At 41.5% G+C, this 25,759-nt stretch overlaps 1 protein-coding gene across 3 annotated transcripts in view; it reads left to right on the top strand.

Moving 5' to 3' along the window:
• The window catches only part of PRDM16 (PR/SET domain 16), a 678,281-nt gene that overhangs the window by 316,876 nt on the left and 335,646 nt on the right, over positions 1-25,759 (top strand). For all 3 annotated transcript variants that reach the window (XM_056544409.1, XM_056544408.1, XM_056544407.1), the window contains exon 3: positions 6,037-6,087. In XM_056544409.1, the coding sequence (XP_056400384.1) occupies positions 6,037-6,087 (51 nt within the window). The remainder of the gene's footprint in view (positions 1-6,036; positions 6,088-25,759) is intronic.

The following is a 25,759-nucleotide window of genomic DNA, read 5'->3' as shown; positions in this document are numbered from 1 at the left end:
AGATGGCTTGAATCGAGGCTGATAATAGGCCGACTATGCGTGCAATCATCCTCAGGGATACTCGACCCCTGCGCAAAGTCTTTCTGATTTCCTTCCGAATCAGAGCTAATTTGGAGGTAGGTAGCATCAGAACGGCACGTTTGGTATCCACTAGGAAGCCTAGGAATTCCAGTTCTTGTGAGGGAGTCAGCACAGATTTCTTGTGGTTGATGAGGAATCCTAAGTCCTCCATCAGAGAAACCGCCCATTGTTTGTGTAACAGGGCCTGCGTTCTGGAACATGCCATGATCAGTAGATCGTCCAGATAGATGATAAGCCGTACCCCCCTGCTCCGGAGCGCGGCTACCACCGGTTTCAGTAACTTGGTGAAACACCAAGGGGCTGATGATAATCCGAATGGCAGGCAGGTGAATTGCCACATTCGTTCCCTCCATAGAAACCGAAGAAACGGTTGGGACGAGTGGTGAATAGGAACGGTAAGATATGCGTCTTTTAAGTCGATCTTCACCAACCAGTCTCCTGGCCAGAGAAGGTCGCGTAACAGATGGATACCCTCCATCTTGAAGTGTCGATATATCACGTGTTGGTTTAAATCTCTTAGATTTATCACCGGGCGATAACCGCCATCCTTCTTCTTTACCAAGAAGAGGTTGCTTACAAAACCGGGGGACAAGGGGTTTACCTCTATCACCGCCTGTTTGGACAGGAGCTCTCGGAGCTCGTTGTCTATGAGTACTATGTTTTGAGCTGAAAACTGAATGGGTGGAGGAATATAATTCAGTACGGGGAGAGATTGGAACTCCATCTGGTAGCCTGCTACCGTATTGAGAATCCACACGTCTGCCGTAATCATGGACCAGACGTGGGAAAAATACATCAGTCTGCCCCCCACCGTTGTGTGTGGAATGGAAATTGTGTGTGTACTCACCGGTCGGTGGACGAGACCTAGGATATCCGCGGCCTCCACGTCCTCTCCAGGGGCGTCCTCGAGGGGGAAAGAAAGGGGCCGGCTGGGCCACAGGCATCGTGTACTGTTGTTGAGCGGGAGCAAACTGTTGGTGCGCAGCTCTAACATAGGGCCTATAGGGGATTGAGCGGCCGGCAGATCGGCCTCTGCCTCTACCGGCCTTGCCAAAAACCTTGGTAGTTTGGCCCGTTTTCTTTAGTGAGGTCTGCGCCTTATCTAGACTGGAAAATAGGCTGACCACCTTATTAATATTCTTAATGAGATCTTCTCCGAAGAGGAGACCTTCAGCGGAGGGTCCGGGCTCATTCTCCGCTAAATGACTGAGCTGAGGTTCCAGCTTCATTAAAATCGAACGGCGACGTTCGGTAGAGCACGCCGTGTTTGCGCTGCCTAGCATGCATATCGCGCGCTGGGCCCAACCTCTAAGTTGTGACAAGTCTACCGGTTGGTCAGCTGAGGCTGCTTGTTCAGATAAATTAAGAATCTTTGTGAGCGGTCCAAGCAGATCTAGTATGCGATCCTGTATTAATTTGAAGGACCGTTCAATGCCCTTCTTGGAATATTTGCCAGCCCGGGTCAGGTACTTAAGGAGGACCGGGTCTATCTCTGGGGTGACCGCCACCTTCTTGGCCACATAGGGCCTAGGGCATTCCGCCCTGAGTTTGTTTCTATTTGTGCGGTCTAGTGACCGTCTAGTCCAATGCTCTATGTATTGAGCTACGTGTGGTAGCGGCGCCCAGTCACCTGAGCGAGGATGTATGATCTCATCAGGATTGAAGAGTGGTTGTCCCTGAGCGTCTAAAATCGCCTCATTGGACACTTCAGGTTCGGCATCATGACAGTCAGCCTGAAACCCCGCATCTTCATTATCAGAGTCAGAGTCCGTGGCTTGAGCCGTGTCCGACTCGCCAGATGACTCATCGTTAGATGTGTTGTATGAGTCCGGTTTTATACGCCTGGCGGACTTCAGCCCTTTTTTAATATTCTCCTTGGGGCACAAGGGTCGAGGGAGGTCACTGAGATGCGGGGTGCGGCAGGCCGGTTCGGGTCCTGCCTGGGGCACATTATAAACTTCCCCTGCCGGGGAGTCGTAGTGTACGTTCACATGTTTACGTTTTTGTGTCACTTTACCCTTAACTGGCTCAGTAGAGGTAGAGGGCAAAGAGGGGTCAGAACGTACATTAGCAGCCAGAGCTGCCTGAATGGACTTAGTAATCAAGTCCTGAATCTGGGAAGCGGACATAATTTGGGAGGCTTCAATATCAATAGCCTCATTAACATGGGTAGAAAATGGAGTAGAATTATCTCCAGCCATCCTATAGATGTCAGTATGAATAAGGGGAAGCTACAAGTAGCCTAACTGACGCAATAAACTAACTTAGATAACTCACTGGGATCAATACCTAAATGCTGGCGCTCCTCTCACCGCTCGCACAACACTGGCGATGGTGAGAGGAGGAGGATCCCAGTAAGCAGAGCTCACAGCCGTAGTCTCGCGAGACTACGGCTAGAACTTCTGTGATAGGACGCGCGGACTCAGTGGAGGCGCGTCGCAAGGGACGCGTCACTCGGACACGCCCCCCCGAACGTTGCAGAGCCCGCGAAAAGGACGAGAGCGGCGAAAATAAGCCGAAGAAGACGGCGCGAAAGTAGGGTAAAATGGCGCCTGACAGGAGAGAGGACCCGGAGTAACAGAACCGGGAATAGTGAAAAACACAAAGGAGAAATGTAGAGACTGAAAAGGAAGATAATAATAACACTGAAAACAATTAATAGAAAATATAGGACAGTATATATATAAACATGTAGTATATAGAAATATATAGAATGAGTTGGAAAAAACAAAACCAGGACAACTGGAGAAATAGGGACACTTGAAAGGGTCCCCACACACCAGTAACCTGGTACAATGAAAGAACAATAAAGGAAATCTCTATATGAAAAACAATGAAGATAAAAATTGTTATACTTAACTAGCTGCCATGAGCAGAAAGAAAGAGGGAGAGGAGATCCAGCCAGCCCCTTATATAGGGTCTCCGCCCCAGGGAGGGGATTCCAGGGGCTGCTGGGAGTTGTAGTTTTAATAAAATTTTCTAATGTTATGAAGTAAATTCTCTGTAATTTTCTGCTATGGGCATTAAAAAGAAAGGTTTAATGCAAGATATGAGCCTCCTGTCTGATATATAACTCAGGATCAGTACAGGATAAGTAATGTAATGTATGTACACAGTGACCTCACCAGCAGAATAGTGAGTACAGCTCTGGAGTATAATACAGGATATAACTCAGGATCAGTACAGGATAAGTAATGTAATGTATGTACACAGTGACCTCACCAGCAGAATAGTGAGTACAGCTCTGGAGTATAATACAGGATATAACTCAGGGTCAGTACAGGATAAGTAATGTAATGTATGTACACAGTGACCTCACCAGAAGAATAGTGAGTACAGCTCTGGAGTATAATACAGGATATAACTCAGCATCAGTACAGGATGAGTAATGTAATGTATGTACACAGTGACCTCACCAGCAGAATAGTGAGTACAGCTCTGGAGTATAATACAGGATATAACTCAGGATCAATACAGGATAAGTAATGTAATGTATGTACACAGTGACCTCACCAGCAGAATAGTGAGTACAGCTCTGGAGTATAATACAAGATATAACTCAGGATCAGTACAGGATCAGTAATGTAATGTATATACACAGTGACCTCACCAGCAGAATAGTGAGTACAGCTCTGGAGTATAATACAGGATATAACTCAGGATCAGTACAGGATAAGTAATGTAATGTATGTACACAGTGACCTCAACAGCAGAATAGTGAGTACAGCTCTGGGGTATAATACAGGATATAACTCAGGATCAGTACAGGATAAGTAATGTAATGTATGTACACAGTGACCTCACCAGCAGAATAGTGAGTACAGCTCTGGAGAATAATACAGGATATAACTTAGGATCAGTACAGGATAAGTAAGGTATGTACACAATGACCCCACCAGCAGAATAGTGAGTACAGCTCTGGAGTATAATAGAGGATATATCTCAGGATCAGTACAGGATAAGTAATGTAATGTATGTACACAGTGACCTCACCAGCAGAATAGTGAGTACAGCTCTAGGGTATAATACAGGATATAACTCAGGATCAGTACAGGATAAGTAATGTAATGTATGTACACAGTGATCTCACCAGCAGAATAGTGAGTACAGCTCTGGAGTATAATACAGGATATAACTCAGGATCAGTACAGTATAAGTAATCTAATGTATGTACACAGTGACCTCACCAGCAGAATAGTGAGTACAGCTCTGGAGTATAATACCGGATATAACTCAGGTTCAGTACAGGATAAGTAATGTAATGTATGTACACAGTGACCTCACCAGCAGAATAGTGAGTACAGCTCTGGAGTATAATACAGGATATAACTCAGGATCAGTACAGGATAAGTAATGTAATGTATGTACACAGTGACCTCACCAGCAGAATAGTGAGTGCAGCTCTGGAGTATAATACAGGATATAACTCAGGATGAGTACAGGATAAGTAATGTAATGTATGTACACAGTGACCTCACCAGCAGAATAGTGAGTGCAGCTCTGGAGTATAATACAGGATATAACTCAGGATCAGTACAGGATAAGTAATGTAATGTATGTACACAGTGATCTCACCAGCAGAATAGTGAGTACAGCTCTGGAGTATAATACAGGATATAACTCAGGATCAGTACAGTATAAGTAATCTAATGTATGTACACAGTGACCTCACCAGCAGAATAGTGAGTACATCTCTGGGTATAATACAGGATATAACTCAGGATCAGTACAGGATAAGTAATGTAATGTATGTACACAGTGATCTCACCAGCAGAATAGTGAGTACAGCTCTGGAGTATAATACAGGATATAACTCAGGATCAGTACAGGATAAGTAATGTAATGTATGTACACAGTGACCTCACCAGAAGAATAGTGAGTACAGCTCTGGAGTATAATACAGGATATAACTCAGGATCAGTACAGTATAAGTAATCTAATGTATGTACACAGTGACCTCACCAGCAGAATAGTGAGTACAGCTCTGGAGTATAATACCGGATATAACTCAGGTTCAGTACAGGATAAGTAATGTAATGTATGTACACAGTGACCTCACCAGCAGAATAGTGAGTACAGCTCTGGAGTATAATACAGGATATAACTCAGGATCAGTACAGGATAAGTAATGTAATGTATGTACACAGTGACCTCACCAGCAGAATAGTGAGTGCAGCTCTGGAGTATAATACAGGATATAACTCAGGATGAGTACAGGATAAGTAATGTAATGTATGTACACAGTGACCTCACCAGCAGAATAGTGAGTACAGCTCTGGAGTATAATACAGGATATAACTCAGGATCAGTACAGGATAAGTAATGTAATGTATGTACACAGTGACCTCACCAGCAGAATAGTGAGTGCAGCTTTGAAGTATAATAAAGGATGCTATTGTAGGATCAGTCTAGATCTTTTTTTTGTCCCATCAAACAGAAGTATATTGTACATTACAATTGATGGTCTCCAAACGATGAGGTGGTAAAGGGGAACACTATAAATGATAAAGTTTTGTATATATAGTAAATCTTATAAATATAAACACTAAATAAAATTACTTACCTTCCCTAATCTTTAATTAAGCACAAAGTAGCAGATATTGAATTTAGATACATAACACTAAACAACATCGACCAAATGAATACGCGTCAAGATCCAGCGGCCAAATCAATGTATCCATTAAATGGATTAGAAATCACAAATATGCTGACAGTCCTGCCACGAAATAAATCTACAACCGAAATATTATTTGTTGTCACCGAGAAGCACTCACCCCAAGTGTCAGAGAAAACTGACTCATTGGCCTAAAGTCTCCGAAAATAATCAAAATAACCAAGGACTTTCATTATAATTATTGTTTTATTTATTTTAATATCATTTCTGCCCTTTTTAATGTAACACTTATAATTTATGTAGAATTTTTAGACTAAAAAATTTTTCTTTTTCTTCTTTAGCAAATGTTACCTGATTCAGAAATAACTTCACAAGACGACAGTCTACGAAAGGTAGGAAATGACTTATTTACTTTGTTTACTTTAACCAATTGCGATCTGTATTGAAGCTGCGATTACGACATAATCCATTTACCATTGACTTCTATCATTCTGGATCATGCTGGTTTTTATGTATATGGGTTTATGTACTAAAGGCATTGAAATTGTATCAGGGTAAAAAGGTTTAAAGGGGTACTCCGCTGCTCAGCGTTTGGAACAAACTGTTGCGAACGCTGGAGCCGGCCCCGGGAGCTCGTGAAGTCATAGCCTCGCTACTCATGACATCACATCCCGCCCGCTCAATGCAAGTCTATGGGAGGGGGCGTGACAGCCGTCACGCCCCCTCCCATAGACTTGCATTGAGGGGGCGGGGTGTGACATCATGAGGGGGCGGGGCTATGACATCACGAGCTCCCGGCATCGGGGCCGGCGTTCGGAACAGTTTGTTCCAAACACTGAGCAGCGGAGTACCCCTTTAAAGGTGTTGTCCAGTCATTAAAACTTATCCTTATCAACAGGATAGGAGATAAGTTTTTAGTCTCAAGGGGTTCTGACTGCTCAGACCCCTCATGTTCTCCAGAATGGGGCCCATCCAGGGGTCAAGTCTTGGAAAAAAAAGTGAGGGAACTCGCTCATGATTTCCACCCAAGGGATGGTCCTGCAGGACTTCTGCTAATGGCAACCGTGTTCCTGCTGTGGAAAAAGTGCAGGAACTCAGTTCCTACATGTTCCTGCAGGATTTGACCCCTGGGCCATCTCTTAACTCGAAGTGCTCGGGCCCCCACTTTTTTGAGAGGAACTGGGTTAGGGAGTGACGTCTGATCCTCCAATAACTGGCTGAGGTACGACACTGCTGTGGCCGGTGATTGGCTGAATGGGTTAATCTCAGAAAGTTAGGGCCGGAGCACTCTGAGTTAAGAGATGGTCCCCGTCAGAGATCATGAGGGGTCCCAGTGGTCAGACCCTCATGAGATAAAACACTTGTCTCCTATCCTGTGGATAGGGAGAAATTTGCACTAACTGGATAGGGCATAAGTAGTTGATCACAGGGGTCCTACTGCACGGCGCTATGGCTCTCCTCCGGCACGTAGCGGGATCGGCACTCACCCTCCATGTATCTCTACGGGAGAGCTCTGTACTTGGGTATTTCCGTCTCTTCCATAGAGATACATGAAGAGTATGTGCCGACCCCACTGCATGCAGGAGTAGAGCTAAAGCGATGTGCAGTAGGTCGCGGGGTCCCACCAGTTGGACCCCACCACTATCAGGTAATTATTCCATAGTTTTTATTATTATTTATTTCATTTTTATTTTTTATTTAAAAAAATCTTCCTTATGAATGAGCCCCCAATGTCCCACAATATTCTGTCTGTATACAACCTTATTGCCAATCCGCAGAACGCTCAGAATGTCTTATCCCAAATATCTACGGCTACGATTTACACGAATGTAAATATTTTAGAAATGACATCACTTGGCAGAGGAGCGGTGCTGGTGAAGAGGGGACCAGAAGAGAATTCTAAAATATCTTCACTTTCCAATAGTAAATCTCCCTGCATTAAAGGACCACAGATTGATGTCTCCCAACGTGCGTCCGTTTGCGCTTATTTCCTAATGTAAAGTTATGTAGACCGCAGCGGTGGATGTTACGTTTTTATTAGGAGTTTTAACTTGGAGATTTCACATTGATGACTGTTGCGTTTCTTGTTTTTGTTTGTACTTTTATATGACCATGAAACGCCTTTTAAGTATTCATGCCAATGAATTGTGTGGCCTTTTTATTTATTTATTTTTTGCGTTGCTGTAACAAAATAATTGCTGAGAATTTGGATGAGAAGAAGAAAGTTGTATTAAGGCACCAGGAAAAAAAAAAGTGTTGTGACCAAGTAGTGACCTTCCGAAAGGATCAATGTCTATAGGGATGACCTTTTTACCTTCGGAACCGCCATAACTCACCCCGTGCTGTCTGTGACTCAGTGGGATCTTTTTTGTGTTTTGAGACGCATCAACAAGGTGGCGGTACGACAGATCCTCATTACCATACAACTCAATTATTAAAGCGCTTCCAAAGCATTGGAGTCCATTCAGCCATTCAATTGCTGCTACATACGTCCGTAGTCACATTGTCGCGACCACCTGAACGCATAAAACACCAGATAAAATTCTTTTACATTTCACCTTTTCTTTTGTGAATATTTATTTTATTTCACTCATTCATTCCTATATTTATTTGTTTATTTAGTATTCTCGCCTTACTTACACGCGGCAAAGTTCCCAGTTTTTTAAGTAAAACATTTTTTGCACTAAATCCCATTCGGTAATGGTTGCTCTGCTTTATGGGACCATAAATTCATCTAGGGATGGGACGGACGTTTTAATAGTTGAGGGTCAATGAGGTCGTAGCAGTAAGGTAAAGAGTTCAAGTACGTGAAGGAAGCGGTTGTCTTACATCAGCTTAATGGAAGAGGATGTGCGAATCGATAGCTGAAGATTCTCACACGGTAAATCGTATATTGGTCACAAATGGATCGAATTGCTGCAGATTTTACCTGCGGATTTGTACAAGCGGAATCTGTAGCAGAATAAAGTGCAAGGCGAGTGGCCGATTTTTTTCCAAATATTAAACACATGTTGCAGAAATTTTCCATTTTCATTAAAATCTGCAGTGTCTTTTTTCTTCGATTCAAGGCAAATTTTCGTTATTGACGCCGAGAATCCTCAACTAAGATAGTGTTGAAGATTTAGCAGATTCCAAAACCAATGACTAATTTGTTTATGTTTTTTTTTATTTATTTGTTTATTTATTTTTTACTTTTGTTTTTAGCTTCTGCTAAAGGCAAATCTGCCACAAGCTGCACGAATAATGGAGAATTTTTGTGGAAGATTTCTGCGGATTTTCTGTCTAAATAAACTACAGAAAATTTGACGCAATATTCTAGACCTTTTGGTGAGGATTTATCAGTTGCCTAATGTGTATCTTAATGAGGGCAGTTTTTCACCTTTTGCTGTGTGTAAACTGCTCCAAATGGGTCGAAGAAGTGAAAATGTATTAAGGGGCATGGCCAGAGAAGATGGGGGGGGCAGAGGAGGGACAGGGACTTACATTGAGCCAAAATTTTAAAGTCTGTGCCTAAGAGGTGGTGTAGACTGAGCACACAGTGTAAGAAGTCACTGTTTAAAATTGGACACAATCTGAGACTGTCTAGTCTAAGTAAATTTTTAAATATCTTTAAATATGTTTCCCATTGCATCAAATTTTAAAAAATTACTCACTCAATATAATAAATTGTGCAATTTTTTAAAAGGAACCGCAACAGGGAGAAGACACACGTTAAAAAACATCCCACACCCTATATCACCTAGGGATGGGAGTAATTTTTGATAAATGCTAAATAACTATTTGTTCATAAAGTACTAAGCCAAGCAAAATACAAAAATGAGGAAGCGAGCAACAAAATAAAGAACCAGCGTGTGGACCTCCAAGCTCACAACACCACAAAAATTTGCACAGAAACAATGTTCATCGCCTCCACTTGACTTGTTTGCATTGGCTATGGAAGCAAAGTAATCGAGAAGACCATAAAAGCTTAAACAGTGTCGCGGCTCTCATTATATTCAGTAGTAGGGTCAACAAAAACATGAGCTGTATACAAGAGCCTTACTGTAGTCAGTGATAGAAGATGTTTATTTGAGAGGTTCAGTGTTCTCTTCATCTGGTCCAGTTTTCCCCTGATGAAGAGAACATTCAACCTCTCGAAACACGTTGTGCCAATGAAGATCTTGTATCACTGACGACAGTGCAGGGCTTATGTATACAGATCTTGCTTTTCCTGCCTCTACTGCAGTGTTTCCCTAGCTGTTGCAAAACTACAACTCTCAGCATGTCCGGACAGCCGTTTCAGGAATTGTAGCTTTGCAACAGCTGGATGCACCCTGCTTGGGAAACACTGCTCTACTGATTCTATTAGCTGTATGCCACCATAATGCATTGTCCACATCTTATGACGTTTTCTATGTTTTATTTGTGTTTAAAAAGCTGCCACTATGTGTCTCCCTACTTGTCCAGAGCACATTTCCCCCAATTTCTTGCACAGACTTTGGACTCCTGCTGGCCTGGCAGAAGTCCAAAATCAGGAAATGCAGTCTGGAGTGCCTAGGGGAGGTGTGCGCAGCCTTAGCCAATCATGGCTCATTTCACACTGAAATGCTCTGGGATGGGTGTAGCAGAGTGAGGGAGGAAGTTCTCCCCTGTATGGCTTCTGATGATGTCACGCCTGCTGGGGAACTGCCCTTCCCAGTCTGTGAATCTGACTGAGACTGAGCGGAAAATACAAAGAAAACTAAAAAGTATTAAAAATAAAGGCAGGGGTTGGTTTATCATGATGGGGGCAGTGAACTGGGAAGATTATAAAATTTAACAAGATCATGACAGTTACTCTTTAAAGGGGTACTCCGGTGGAAAACATTATTTTTTTTTTTTTAAATCAACTGATGCCAGAAAGTTAAACAGATTTGTAAATTACGTCTATTAAAAAAATCTTAATACTTCCAGTACTTATTAGCAGCTGTATACTACAGAGGAAGTTCTTTTCTTTTTTGATTTCTTTTCTGTCACGACCACAGTGCTCTCTGCTGACACCTCTGACCATGTCAGAAACTGTCCATTGCAGGACAAAATCCCCATAGCAAACAGATGCTGCTCTGGATAGTTCCTAAAATGGACAGAGGTGTCAGCAGAGAGCACTGTGGGCGTGACAGAAAAGAAATCCCAAAAGAAAATAATTTCCTCTGTAGTATACTAATAAGTACTGGAAGGTTTAAGAGTTTTTTTTATAGAAGTAAGTTACAAATCTGTTTAACTTTCTTGCACCTTTACCTTTACCTTTCCACCTTTAAGTACCCCTTTAAGGACCTGAATCCCATGAATCCTGGATATGGTGATGTGTGTAAGCCCTGACCGCATTTTGACTGGCAAAAACTAAGATGTTGCCTAACCAGATATGATGTGTTCACTGCATCATTTTTGTTCTTTTGCACTATGAGCCAATCAGATGACTCCCTGCTTTTGCGCCTCCTCCCCTCTCACAGCATTTAGAGAGAGAAGCTGCAGCTGCATCCCCCTCCTCCCTCTCCTTCTTCTGTTTATAACTACAGACAGAAATGTAGGTGACAGTGTTTCTATACATGTAGATTCAAGGAGAAATAATAAGCTGCTGGAAGCCCAGGAAGATGCCACTTACTGATGCAATGTCTTATAGATTCATGTTACACCTATAGCCATTGTTATATTGCAATAACCTTCCTTTGATATGCGGATGCTGGCAACAGATATTGCTTTGTAGTACCTTATTGCAGATATTGGTTGTATGGCACAATCCACCAAGCAGAGAAAGATGTATAATTCACAAAGATAATAATATTATAATTTAAAAAACAAACTTAACACATTTCGGGGTTCAGGAGCCCCCTCGTCAGGTAAAATGGCGTGTATGAAATTGGCTTAGATGCGGTATTGCTTTGAAAATTTGGTAAGTTAGGGCTTCACTGAACAGTCTCATGGGCACTCTTTAACCTAGTGCTTATCTTGTAGACCAGTGCTCATTAAAGGGGTACTCTGCTGCTCAGCATTTGGAAAAAACTGTTCCGAATGCTGGAGCCGGTGCCGGGAGCTCGTGACGTCACAGCCCCACCCCCTCAATGCAAGTCTATGGGAGGGGATGTGACGGTTGTCACGCCCCCTCCCTTAGACTTGCATTGAGGGGCAGGGCGTGACATCATGAGGGGGCGGGCTATGACGTCACAAGCTCCCGGCGCCGGCTCCAGCGTTCGGAACAGTTTGTTCCAAACGCTGAGCAGTGGAGTACCCCTTTAAGGAAGCCTAGCCCCAGTATGGTGCGAGCAGGGCCTATCTTTCGTGCAGACCTTTGCTTCTATTATTTGGCTGCACTTCCCCCTATTACACAAAGTGATCTGCGGCCCATAAATGAGGATTTTTTCATCGAAACAATGCGATCAGCTAATGATGAGCATTTGCACTTTCATTGGTTGATCGTTAGACCCATGTGCCCTTTGGACCCGTATCACGTGTTGTTATAGGATTCTTAGGCTAAGGTCAAACATTGTAAAATTTGCTGGTGATTTTTATTTGGCGTATGCTTTTTTTGAACTTGGCAAAAAAAAACAAAAAAAAAACTTACCGCTTTTTTTATGGCCATTTTTTTTTGCCGATTACTGACATGAAACGAAATACATATATATATATATATATATATATATATATATATATATGATTTTATAGAGGTGAAACTATTTGCCAATTTGAAGCCCTGCAAGACAAAAAATAAATAGTCAGCGACTAAATAACCATTTAGACAGTGCTATCAACAGTGACACCTACTGGTTGATAAGGCGGGGGGCAGACATGGATCAGGAGGGTATTATAGCAATTAAAGGGGTACTCCGGTGGAAAGCTTTCTTTTTTTTTTTTTTATCAATTGGTGCAAGAAAGTTAAACAGATTTGTAAATTACTTCTATAAAAAAAATCTTAATCCTTCCAGTACTTATTAGCTACTGAATACTACAGAGGAAATTATTTTCTTTTTGGAACACCGAGCTCTCTGCTGACATCTCTGTCCATTTTAAGAACTGTCCAAAGTAGGAGAAAATCACCATAGAAAACATATGCTGCTCTGGACAGTTCCTAAAATGGACAGAGGTGTCAGAAGAGAGCACTGTGCTCGTGATGTCAGCAGAGAGCGCTGTGTTCCAAAAAGAAAATAATTTCCTCTGTAGTATTCAGCAGCTAATAAGTACTGGAAGGATTAAGATTTTTTAATAGAAGTAATTTACAAATCTTTTTAACTTTCTGGCACAGGCTGATTAAAAAAAATACATTTAAAAATACATAAAAAATTTTTTTTAACTAGTCTATAGGTAAGTTGTCAATGTGTTTCTTATACTGGTACGTATTGCTTATGTCTTACTGTCAAACTTTAAAAAAATGATTTTATAGCAATATTTATAACACAAATATCTATAGCAATGCTTTCATTTAGATAATTACAAAAACATTTATTCTAAGTCATATTTTTGTTTGAAAACTTATTTATATATTTATCTGTGTTTTCTTTCTCGTAAGGCTAGGTTCACACATCCGTTGGTTCCCCTCCCGATTTTCACCCGTTCAAGTAAAATAACGGAACATGAAAAAACAGGTTACCAACTTGTGCAAACGGATTGCAAACGGGTCTAGTAACCCATTTTTTTTAACAGTTGAAAACTCCTATATTATATCCGTTTGCACCCGTTTTACTCCGTTAATCCTTTAATCCGTTAATTCCTGGTTCATGCCACTTCTTCTGAGCATGCTCAGAAGAAAATAGAGGTGCAAAGTGGATTGAAATTAATGGGGACAAACGGGTACATTAAAGGGTAACCCGTTTGTAAGCCGTTTCCCATAGACTTCATAGTTAAAGGGGTACTCCAGCGCTTAGACATCTTATCCCCTATCCAAAGGATAGGGGATAAGATCGGGACCCCCGTAATCTTGCACGCCACAGCCCATTAAAATCAGTCTCCGGAGCGTGTTCGCTCCGGGACTGATTACTGTCGATTACGGGGACGGAGCTTTGTGACGTCACGGCTCCATCCCCGTGTGACATCACGCCCTGCCCCCTCAATGCAAGCCTATGGAGGGGGCGTGACAGCTGTCACGCCCCCTCCCATAGGTTTGGATTGAGGGGCGGAGCCGTGACGTCACACGGGGGCGGAGCTGTGACGTCACAATGCTCCGTCCCCGTGATCGACAGTAATCAGACCCGGAGCGAACACGCTCCGGAGACTGATTTTAATGGGCTGTGGCGTGCAAGATCATGGGTGTCCATGGGGGTCATGGGGGGTCCTTTGGATAGGGGATAAGATATCTAAGCGCCGGAGTACCCCTTTAAATTTAATAGAGCCGCTTTTCACCCGTGATTTTTGACAGGCAAAAAAATTGTGCATGGAACGTCTTTTGGCCGTCAAAAATAACGGGTGCGAAACATAACAGGTGCAAACGGGTGAAAAAGGACTGTAAAAAAAAAATCCCATTGACATCAATGGGATCCGTTTACAGCCCTTTACAACCCGTTTGCAAAATTAGCAAACGGGTAGCATGACGGGCATTTTTTGACGGGAGCAGGCGGCTGTGTGAACGAGCCCTTACAAGTGTGCAGTATTAAATTGCGCCTCACCTAGTGATGCAAACACTATGGTCAGACATCGATAAGGAGGGTATGATACAAATTAGGGAATTGTTACAAGTAATGTTACATTTTTTCGAATGTAGGTAGGTAATATTCTAGTTTTTTTTCATAACTGGATACTTTTTTTTAATTCATTTATTCTTTGTATTTTTTATATTTTGTAACAAGTTTGCAGTCGTATGACTGCAAACTTGTTACGAAAAATAAAAAATGCAAAAAATTAATGAATGAAAAAAAGTATCCAATTTTAAAAAAACAAAAATATTGTAACAATTCCATCATTTGTATCATACTTTCCTTATCCATTTTACATTCCGACTCAGATAGTGATGCAAACACTGGTGTCTTTTACCATTCTGCTTTAAAAAACAAAACAAAAAACCCTTGTGAATAAATGTTTTTGATTCCAGGCTGGAGTCAAATAATGGCGCTATAGTCATCCCAAGGCTCTTAAATTGTGGCGGCTTTGGTGTCCCTGGTCCTCGGAGAGTTCTCTCTCTCTCTCTTCACTAGACCCTTCCATTTAGTCTCTGTTTACTTAGAAGGAATAGCCTGGGGGCTATTGGAGGAAAAACATCTGTGCGAGATAATCTATAGAGTTATCTATCTATCTATCACTCTTGTCGGGCTCGGTCTCTCTGGAGAGCCAGCTGAGAGACTTGTAATGAAAAGCCATCGCTGAAGAGGCTTTAGGGACAAATAAAGAAACATGTTAAGAGCTGGCTGGAAATGGAGAGAGGACATTATTAAAGCTGAATAGCCTTCTTATCAAAATCCAATCGGATAGACATTGGACGACAGCTTTTACAATTATTTTGCAACACAACCAGAAAAAAAAGAAAAAGAAAAGAAAAAGAATTTATCCCTCAACAACAAATAATAGATGTAATCAAGTTGGTTAAATCTTGAAAGAAGAAAAAAAGAAAAAAAAGAAAAGGTTGTGAGCCGCCCCAATCCTGGTCTAAATGTTGGGTTTTAATAGACAGGAGCCGGAAATTAGGTATTGGTGAATTGGTGTTACAATGGCATTTTTTATTCATTTATTTATTTTTATTTTTAAATATTTATATTAAAAATATTCAAACATTTTTTTTTTTTAAGAATTCTGGGATACAGTGCCATTTTCTTCCACCTTGGGTGAATGTTTTTGTCGCTCTAGGTCAGTTGCCTCTAAGGCTCGGTTCACATTGCCGTTTGCATCGGACCTGTACCCATAAAGGTTCCAGTAGGCTTTTTTGGGGGGGGGGCAAAACGGACCCTGAAACGGGTCGGATGCAAACTGCTGCATTCACTTGCATGGGGGTCTGTCGGTGATCTGGTTATTTTATAGGATTTAACTGGAGAAAAAATACAGCTTGCGCAATTTTTCTCTCTGCTAAACTTGACGGAACTAGCCTGAACGAGCCCGGCAGCCTGAACGAGCCCTGAACTGGCAGCCTGAACGAGCCCTGAACTGGCAGCCTGAACGAGCCCTGAACTGGCAGCCTGAACGAGCCCTGAACTATTGAAGTTTTGGGCTTTTGTTTCTCAAATACACCTCCTTTAGTTTGTTTGTTTTTCTATTTACTATAAAAACACAGAATGTATGTATCAATGAGTGTTGTGGATTACGTTGCTTTTTTTTTTTTTTTTTTTGTGTAATGTTCACATTACGAATTCCGAGGAAAAACAAAGGCAGATAGTAAAAAAGTAGTAAAGAAAGGGGGGGGGGGGCTCACTACATATAATTATACAAAACAGGGGGTGCACCCCAGTGAAAAATTGCAGAACCACTACTAAACTCGAGTTTCACTGGAAAAGGAAGAGCGCACACCACCAAAAATGATATGATCATAAATACAAATACTTTATTAGAACGTATATTACAAAACATCACATATACAGAGACATTTAAAATCAATTAAAATTGCTCCCACTCTGGGGAAGGGCCATGAACCCCCTCCCACAGTCAAGTAACCCCATCCTACAATAGTAATGCTATAAGATAAACATCAACAAAAAATACCATCCACCTGTCCTACCCCCATAAAGTAAAGAAATCACAAATGTGAATACTGCTAGATGATATTTAGGCAAGGACAACGTTGGGTGTTCAGTAGGCTAGGACGGGGTCACGCCAGAACCCCACGCGTTCAGTCGCAGAGCGACTTCCTCAGGGTAGTTGTGACATGAGGAAGTCGCTCTGCGACGGAACACGTGGGGTTCTGGTGAGACCCCGTCCTAGCCTACTGAACACCCAACGTTGTCCTTGCCTAAATATCATCTAGCAGTATTCACATTTGTGATTTCTTTACTTTATGGGGGTAGGACAGGTGGTTGGTGTTTGTTGTTGATGTTTATCTTATAGCATTACTATTGTAGGATGGGGTTACTTGACTGTGGGAGGGGGTTCATGGCCCTTCCCCAGAGTGGGAGCAATTTTAATTGATTTTAAATGTCTCTGTATATGTGCTGTTTTGTAATATACATTCTAATAAAGTATTTGTATTTATGATCATATAATTTTTGGTGGTGTGCGCTCTTCCTTTTCCAGTGAAACTCGAGTTTATTAGAGATAGCAAAAAAGATCCTTTAAAAAAAATAAATAAATTCGGCGACAATGTTAGGATAATGTGGCAACTTTGGTGACAAGAAACTAAATTGCATTTCAGTCGCGCAAACAATAATGTAAGCGAGTTTCTGTAAGGGCCAATTCAGACAGCAAAATATCCACATGGAAAAGTTGTGAACGGATATTCCGTGCGTGGCAGGTTCCAACTCAATCAGTCGGCACTAGGACCGCTTGGACATGCTCCGCCTCTATGGACGCCAATGCACGTCCGAGCAGATTCCACTGAAAGAATGAACACGATCATTACAATTTAGTAAATAGAATTTGTGCTGCAGATTTTTTCCACCGCAGAAAATCTGCAGTGTCTACGAGGCAGCAGAGGCCTATTGAAAACAATGGGTGGCTACTGCGCCCGGATTTCTAAACTGAATTTTTCTCAGAAATTCAGCAGTTTGAATGGGCCCATATGGTTAGACAGTAAGGCCATGTTCACACGTCCGGAATTTTTGGGGGGAATTCTGCATTGGAATTCCATTGGAGAATTCGGAGCAGCATTGTATTCAATGAGATTCTGCTGCGCTGTGCACATGGCGGAATTTCCACAACAGATGTTTCTGGCACAGAAATTCCATTTTCCGTGTGAGCAGAAAGAATGAACCTGTTCATTCTTACTGCAGATTCTGCTCGGAATGCATTGCCGTCTATGAGACGGCACATTCCCGTGCGGACTTAGCCTGCAGTCTCCGGAATGTCCACAAGGGGATTTTCCATGCGGACAGTCCGTAAATATGAACATAGCCTAAGGCTGTGTTTGCTCTGCTGTGTGTATGTAACTCCCAAAAAAAATTTAAAAAATAATACATATACATATATAGCCAAATCGAAAAAAAAAAGCCTCAAGAATGTCTCGGTTGCAACGCGACTTGTATCCAAGTCAACGCTTGCAAGTTCACATGCGTCTTGTATTGTACAACCCAAATTTTTTTTTTAGATTTTTGGCAAACATAGGCATTATACCACAGGTCATATGTGTGATTCCATTGACGTTCCTTTGATGCAATGTCGATGATATGACATTGGGATTTTCGCCAACCAAAATCGCCATGTAGATTGAAATATAAAAAATAAAAAAAATCCCTATAGATGAGAGAGAAAAACTTACGTGAATTGGAGACCAAGAAGGGTTGAGAGAAAACCCCGAAAAAGTTGATTTTCTAAATGAAATAACAACAGTTATATATAGTCTACAGCTGCGGCCTCCAAACGGTGGACCTCCAGCTGCTGCAAAGCTACAACTCCCAGCATGCCCAGACAGCCAACGGCTGTTTTGCAAGTAGTAGCCGGTGGTCCACAGTTTGGGGACCACCGGTCAATAGGTAAGTCGGATATGAATTTCTTATACCAGTCATCAATATTTATAGCAATATTGGAAAAAAAATTGTTCATTAAATACAAATTACAAAATTTTTATTAAAACCCATTATTATTATTATTATTATTATATTTTTCTTTTAGATTTTTATTTATTTTTCCACTTTTTTTACTTCTTTCCCCGATCTCATCGATTTGCTAATCTTTTCTCCCAGTTACATTTAAGGTTAAAAAAAAAAGTAATTTTAATGCTGCGCTTGTCCGGCCGTATCAGCGTGAGATAATAGTGTTGTGTTACTTTCAAATACGCATTACCGAAACTATTCATCTCCTGTCATTTAAAATGAGATATGTAATACTTAAGGTCACAGCAGACATCTGATATCTCACTATTACATTGTTTGCCGGGAGATGATTGATTGATAATTATGATAATTTGCAAAATGATTATTTGTGTATGATAGGCAAGGAGTGTCCCCGCGGGCCGAGCGAGCAGGTTTTTTTCTTTTCTACCCTATTTATATATATAGGGGCCATCAAACATGGCCTCTGGTAACAGGGGACGGGGGTCTTCAGAGAGGGTCCCTATGGGACTTACAAGACTGATGAGTTATGACCTGGATGAGACACAGTTCAGACCTCGGTAAGGAGTCAGGAAGTTAGTTAGAGAAGAGCAGGGTCGTTCCTGTTAACTGTCTATTGTACGGCAATTATGGGGCCACACAGCCGGGGGCTAAGGAGGGAGTCATCCATCTAGGCAAACACCAGTCAGGGGGGAAAAAAATGATGATTATCTCAATTTCCCATTTAACAAAGTTTGTATTCTGGGTTTCTTTAAAAAAAAAAAAAGCAATTTTTATTTTATTTACTCTAAAATTAAAATTTAAAATAAATTAAATTTAAAATAAATTAAATTTAAAATCAAATTTAAATTTGAAATTCAATTTGAAAATTAAAATATGTTTAAAAATAAATAGATAAAATAACAAATAACAAACTAGAGTGAAACTTTTCCAAGTGGCCACCACCCCAGATTTTACTTATTTCTGGTCCCACCATAGATTATGCATACCGGCCATCTTATTTGAGAAGACTACTACCTTAGAAGAGACTACTTTTTTTTTTTTTTTTTTTTGTGTGTGCAAATGTTTGTTGATACAGAAAAAAAAAGTCAGCCAGTCAGCTTATGTTCACGTGGCAGAATTTTTGTGTGGAATTCCGCATTGAAATTCCCACAAGGAGATTCCACAGCAGCAGAGTCCCATTTCAATGGGATTCTGCTGCGCTGTTCACATAGTAGAATTTCCGTGCCAGAAACATCTGACGTGGAAAATCAAATTCCGGTGTCCGGGGAAAGAATAGACGTCTATTCTTTCCGCGAACTACACGAAAATGCATTGCTGTCTATGAGACGGCGCATTTCTGAGCGGTCCTAGCACTGGTATGTTCTGCCAGCGCTTTGCTGTCAGGGGAATGTCCACACAGAGATCTTCCATGCAGCCATTCCCCCCGTGTGAACATAGCCTCAGAGGTACCGGATCAAACCGAAACAAAATTATTGGGGGACATTTCCTAATCTAGTCTATTCTGGGTATGCTTATAGACCAGTGTTTGTGGTGTCTCCTGTCTATTGTGCTAAGGTCTCACAGCCCTTGAGAAATTCTGTGCACAGACTTCAGGGTCTACAGCTTAAACGGCATTTAGACCTGCTCCAACATGGTCTGACATTTCAGCGTATTTTGGGCAGATGCGACTTGTAGCACAAAAGTCGCACTTGATAAATTCAGCACCAATGCATTTTCCAATGCATTTCCATCTAAAATAGACTTGCATGCATCATGTTCTAAAAATCCTCTACAGCAAAAGTCGCAGAAAAGTCGCACATATTTAGACTGCGACTTTCTGTGCGACAAATTTAGACAGGAAAAAACTGTCTAAATCCTTTGATAAATCTCCCCCATTGAGTCTAAATTAAAGTCTGACAGATTCACAGGCAGATATAGCAAATAGTGGATGCCAGCAGAACGTTCCGGATGCTATAGATCTCCATAGATGGCAACGCATTTCCAAGCAGATTCCACCAAAAGAATTGACAGGTCAATTCTTTTGGCAGAGGCCAGAATCTGGATTTCCGCGGCAGATGTTTCCGTCGGAGAAATTCCGCCTTTTACACATTGCAGAATCCCATTCAAGAGAGGGAGGCTGTTGTAATGGAATTTCTGAGCATAATTTTTCTGCCAGATTCCGCTTGGAAATTCCGTCACGTGAACATGTGGGTGGTCTCCTATAGACCACCTGATCAGGAGAGTCTCAGGGCAGAAGATTGCGCGCAAAGTGTTAAATGTATCCTTCCACTGGAGAGAAGCGATAATAATGCTTTAAAGGGGTACTCTGACCCTAGACATCTTAGCCCCTATCCCCCGCCATCTCTGTGCAGCACCCGACGTTGGTTTAGAACGCTGGGTGCGGGTGGCGTGGTCGTGACGTCATTGCCACGCACCTTGTGAGTCACACAACGACCCCTCAATGCAAGTCTATGGCCCCCTCCCATAGACATACATTGAGGGGGCGTGGCCGTGACGTCCCGACCCCACCGCCTGCTCCAAGCGTTCGGAACAAAATGTTCCGATCGCTGGGGCAGCGGAGTACCCCTTTAAAGGGGTACTCCAATGAACTTGTGCCAGAAAGATAAACAGATTTGTAAATTACTTCTATTAATAAAACGTAACCCTTCCAGTACTTATCAGCTGCTGTATGCTCCACAGGAAGTTCTTTTCTTTTTGAATTTCTTTTCTTCTGACCACAGTGCTCTTTGCTGACACCTCTGTCCGTATCAGGAACTGTCCAGAGCAGGAGAGGTTTGCTATGGAGATTTGTTCCTGCTCTGGACAGTTCCTGACATGGACAGAGGTGTCAGCAGAGAGCACTGTAGTCAGACTGGAAAGAACTCCAGAAAGAAATACAACTTCCTCTGTAGTATAAAGTAGCTGATAACTACTGGAAGGATTAAGATTTTTAAATAGAAGTAATTTACAAATCTGTTTAACTTTCTGACAACAATTGATTTGAAATATAAAAAATAAAAAATAGTTTTCCAGTGGAGTACATGTCAATCTGGAGCGCAGTCCCAAACCATCTAGCAGAAGAACAACCAACCAGCAAAACAGGCACCTAAAAATAAGTACAGACAGAAATATCAGTTTGACGCATTTCGGCACAGCCTTATTCAAACTGATGTTTCTGTCTTTTCCTGTGGAATTACATATGTTGCAACTATTCTAAATACAGAAGTTTTACCGGTACCTGTTCTGCTGGTCCATTAGTCTGGGCAGAAGAGATGAACATCGCGGAATCGGAAGAAGACAAACTGCCTCCGGATTGGGTAGGTAGGTATAGCTTTTATTTTGTTTCTCAACAGCTTCAGCTATGGGCCCCACTGGAAAACCCTTTTTGGTTTCTTCTTATTAGGGTCATTTGGGCTAATGCTGGCACCAGGGGGTGGGGGATATTGCTGTCATTGCTCATGCCCAAATTACACCCCATTACATACAAGAGAATAGTGATGAGCGGCAGGGGCCATATTCAAATTCACCATATTTCACAAATATATGGACGAATATTCATCCTATGTATGCGAAATTCGCATATTCGCTATGTTCGTTCTCTCTTTTTTTCCATGCGAAAATTCGTAATGAAATTCGCATAGTGCGCATGCGCGATTATATCTTTCACCAAAAAGAAGGGAAAGATCAGTGTACAGTCTGGAAGTACCGATAATTGCATAAATAGTCGCATTTAAAAATAAATAAAAAAATAAGGAATATTCATCATTACGAATATATATCACTTATTCTAAATATTCGCGAAATCGCGTGGTGCCGATATTTGCATAAATAGTTGCATAAATATTCGTATTTTAAAAAAAAATGAATATTCATCATTGCGAATATATATCACTATATTCTAAATATTCGTGAAATCGTGAAGTGCCTATATTCGCGGTAAAAATTTGCATTTCGAATATTCGCGCTCAACACTACAAGAGAATTATCTCTACAAGTTTCTTCCATATGGTAGTATATTTTATATGGAAGTGGTCTCCAAGCTGTGGACCCCCAGATGTACAGTATGGCCCTGGATACATCTCCTTTCATATCTCTATAGATGACACTAAATTTGTCCCTCTCCCCTTATTAGTACCTTTACTTTGGTGACTATTATAAATCTGCCAATACACATTGGCAAGTTGGTAGAACCTGCTTTTGGTGGGACCATCTGTCCATTTGATGTGTATGGGGGTCCTCCCAACTGTTAGGGGAGACAAGGGTCGAGAATGTTGGGTTTTGAATGCCCAGTCCTTTTGATAAGTGCCAGGAGTCTGTGAGGTGTCTGGCAGCAGCTTTCCCCCCCTCACCCCCTGTTCGGAAAACAAGCACTTAGCATGATTGTGTTTTAGGTGGGGAACACGAGTGATGGACAAACTAGTGATCTTCTGTGTATGGTCTCCCAATGGTGACATATTGCAATGGCCTCCAAAGTGTGGACCTCCAGCTGTTGCAAAAATACAACTCACAGCGAGTCCAACAGCTAACGGCATGCTAGGAGTTGAAATTTTGCAGCTACCGGTGACCAATGACATTTTGGGACTTGAAGTCACCTATTGAAGTGGTCTCAAAAAATTTGGACCTTCAGCTGTTGCAAAACTACAACTCCCAGCATGCCCGGACAGCCGTTGGCTGTCCGGGCATGCTGGGAGTTGTAGTTTTGCAACAGCTGAAGGTCCACACTATGGAGACCACTAAGTGTTCTGGACCTCTTACTCCTTGAAGTCACCTAAGACCTAAGTCACCTACCTCCAGCTGTTGCAAAACTACAACTTTAGCATGCCCGGACAACCAACGGCTGCTAGGCATGCTGGGAGTTGTAGTTTTCAAACAGCTGGAGGTAGGTTACTTAAGTGACTTCTAGAGGTATGAGGTCCTGAAACCTCAGTGGTCTCCAAAGTGTGGGCCTCCTGCTTTTGCAGAACTACAACTCCCAGCATGCTGTTAGCTGTTGGACTTGTTGAGAGTTGTACTTTCCAAACAGCTGGAGGTCCACAGTTTGGAGAACACTGATGTTTCAGGATCTCATAACCCTTAAAGTCCCCTATCCCAGTAGTCTCCCAACTGTGGACCTCCAGCTGTTGCAGAACTACAACTCCCATCATGCCGTTAGCTGTTGGACTTGTTGGGAGTTGAAGTTTTCAAACAGCTGGAGGTCCACAGTTTGGAGAACACTGATGTTTCAGGATCTCATACCCCTTAAAGTCCCCTATCCCAGTAGTCTCCCAACTGTGGACCTCCAGCTGTTGCAAAACTGCCACTCCCAGCATGCCTGGGAGTTGTAGCTTTGCAATAACTGGAGGTCCACAGTTTGGAGATCACAGACGTACTGGAACCTCCCACCCTATTGACAAAGCAACGTTGCAGACAGAACTACAGTTTTGACTATTTTTTTTTATTTATTTTTTTATTTATCTTAAATTTCAATTTTTTTAATTACATTTTTTATTTTTTTAAATCCAATACGGCAGCTCCATCATAACGGATACAAAAAAAAAAAAAATTGCGCATTGCTCTTCTCCCCTATGTAATCCATGCCTGCCTATTTTATGGCAAATTTAAAAGGAAATTAAACCCACGTTGAAAAATAACAAATGGTTAAACAGCCCCCCCCCCCCCCCCCCAGAAAGGGCAATTAAACAAAGGAAGCTTTAAAGCGAAGCGAAAAATACCTCCTGACCCCACATACGTCTACAAGTGGCGGTCTAGCATAAGAAAAGATTTCTAAAGTAAGTTTGTGTGTTTACCATACTTAAAAAAAACAAAAACAAAAAAAAAATATTTATTTTAATAAATTTTAATTAATTAATTAATTAATTTATTTATTTATTAATTTTTGTCAATAGAAAAACGAGCCTGCGCCAATAAGTCTGCCACCAATTACAGACGGGAGGGTGGGGGATGCTGGGTATTTAGCAGACATTTTTACAACATGTCTATTTTAGTGGTTTGGAGACCCCTCATAATAACAGTCCATTAATTCAGTGGATGAACGTATCGCAGAGTCGGCGCCCTCGGGAGAACAATAATACCGGGGGGGGGGGGGGGGGGGGGGTCAGCTTATGCTGCCATGGTAACTAAGTACTATTAAGAAGTTTTGCATCCACGATTTTGATAAAACGAGACAAAAAATAAATAAATTAATAAAAATCTGGAATTTTAAGTCGAAAGGTGCTAATCTGCATAAATACACTTGTTTATTGGAAGGCGCTGCTGAAATTAGTTTTCGGAAATATGGAACTGTTTTTTCTTCTTTTTCTTTTTTCTTTGTTAGGGTTTATTTACACTGAAGGAGAACTTAGTAATGGACTTTAAGGGGTACTCCGGTGGAAAACTTTTTTTTTTTATTTTTTTTATTTTTTTTATCAACTGGTGCCAGAAAGTTAAACAGATTTGTAAATTACTTCTATTAAAAAAGCTTAATCCTTCCAGTACTTATTAGCTGCTGAATACTACAGAGGAAATTCTTTTCTTTTTGGAACCCAGAGCTCTCTGCTGACATCACAAGCACAGTGCTCTCTGCTGACATCTCTGTCCATTTTAGGAACTGTCCAGAGTAGGAGAAAATCCCCAGACAATGCATTGGCTGCTCTGGACAGTTCCTAAAATGGACAGAGGTGTCAGCAGAGAGCACTGCGCTCGTGATGTCAGCAGAGAGCTCTGTGTTCCAAAAAGAAAAGAATTTCCTCTGTAGTATTCAGCAGATACTAAGTACTGGAAGGATTAAGATTTTTTGTTAAATAGAAGTCATTTACAAATCTGTTTAACTTTCTGGCACCAGTTGATTTAAAAACAAAAAAGTTTTTCACCGGAGTACCCCTTTAAAGCAAAAATCCTTAGAAATGTTATGAACAGCTGAAACTCAAAGGAGTTAGACATCGTGATCATGCGCCTGGGATTGGTAGGGGTCAATGGTGTTTTTTTGGAATTATAAGAATAAGAATTTTTTTTTCACATGTTTTGATCTGTCGGGGTCTCATTGCTGGCCCCCTCACTGATCAGGAGAAGAAGCGGGGAGAAGTGTTTAGTGTGCTTAAAGGGGTTATCCAGGAAAAAACTTTTTTTTTTATATATGAACTGGCTCCAGAAAGTTAAGCAGATTTGTAAATTATTTCTATTAAAAAATCTTAATCCTTTCCATAATTATCAGCTGCTGAAGTTGAGTTGTTGTTTTCTGTCTGGCAACAGTGCTCTCTGCTGACATCTCTGCTTGTCTCGGGAACTGCACAGAGTAGAAGAGGTTTGCTATGGGGATTTGCTTCTAAACTGGGCGGTTCCTGAGACAGGTGTCAGCAGAGAGCACTTAGACAGAAAAGAACAACTCAACTTCAGCAGCTCATGAGTACTGAAAGGATTAAGATTTTTTTAATAGAAGTAATTTGCAAATCTGTTTAACTTCCTGGAGCCAGTTGAT

The sequence above is a fragment of the Hyla sarda genome, chromosome 10 (assembly GCF_029499605.1).
Source record: "Hyla sarda isolate aHylSar1 chromosome 10, aHylSar1.hap1, whole genome shotgun sequence".
In the NCBI taxonomy this organism is placed as follows: Eukaryota; Metazoa; Chordata; class Amphibia; order Anura; family Hylidae; genus Hyla; species Hyla sarda.
The sequence above is the reverse complement of the archived record's forward strand: the minus strand, read 5'-3'. Positions and strand labels throughout refer to the sequence as shown.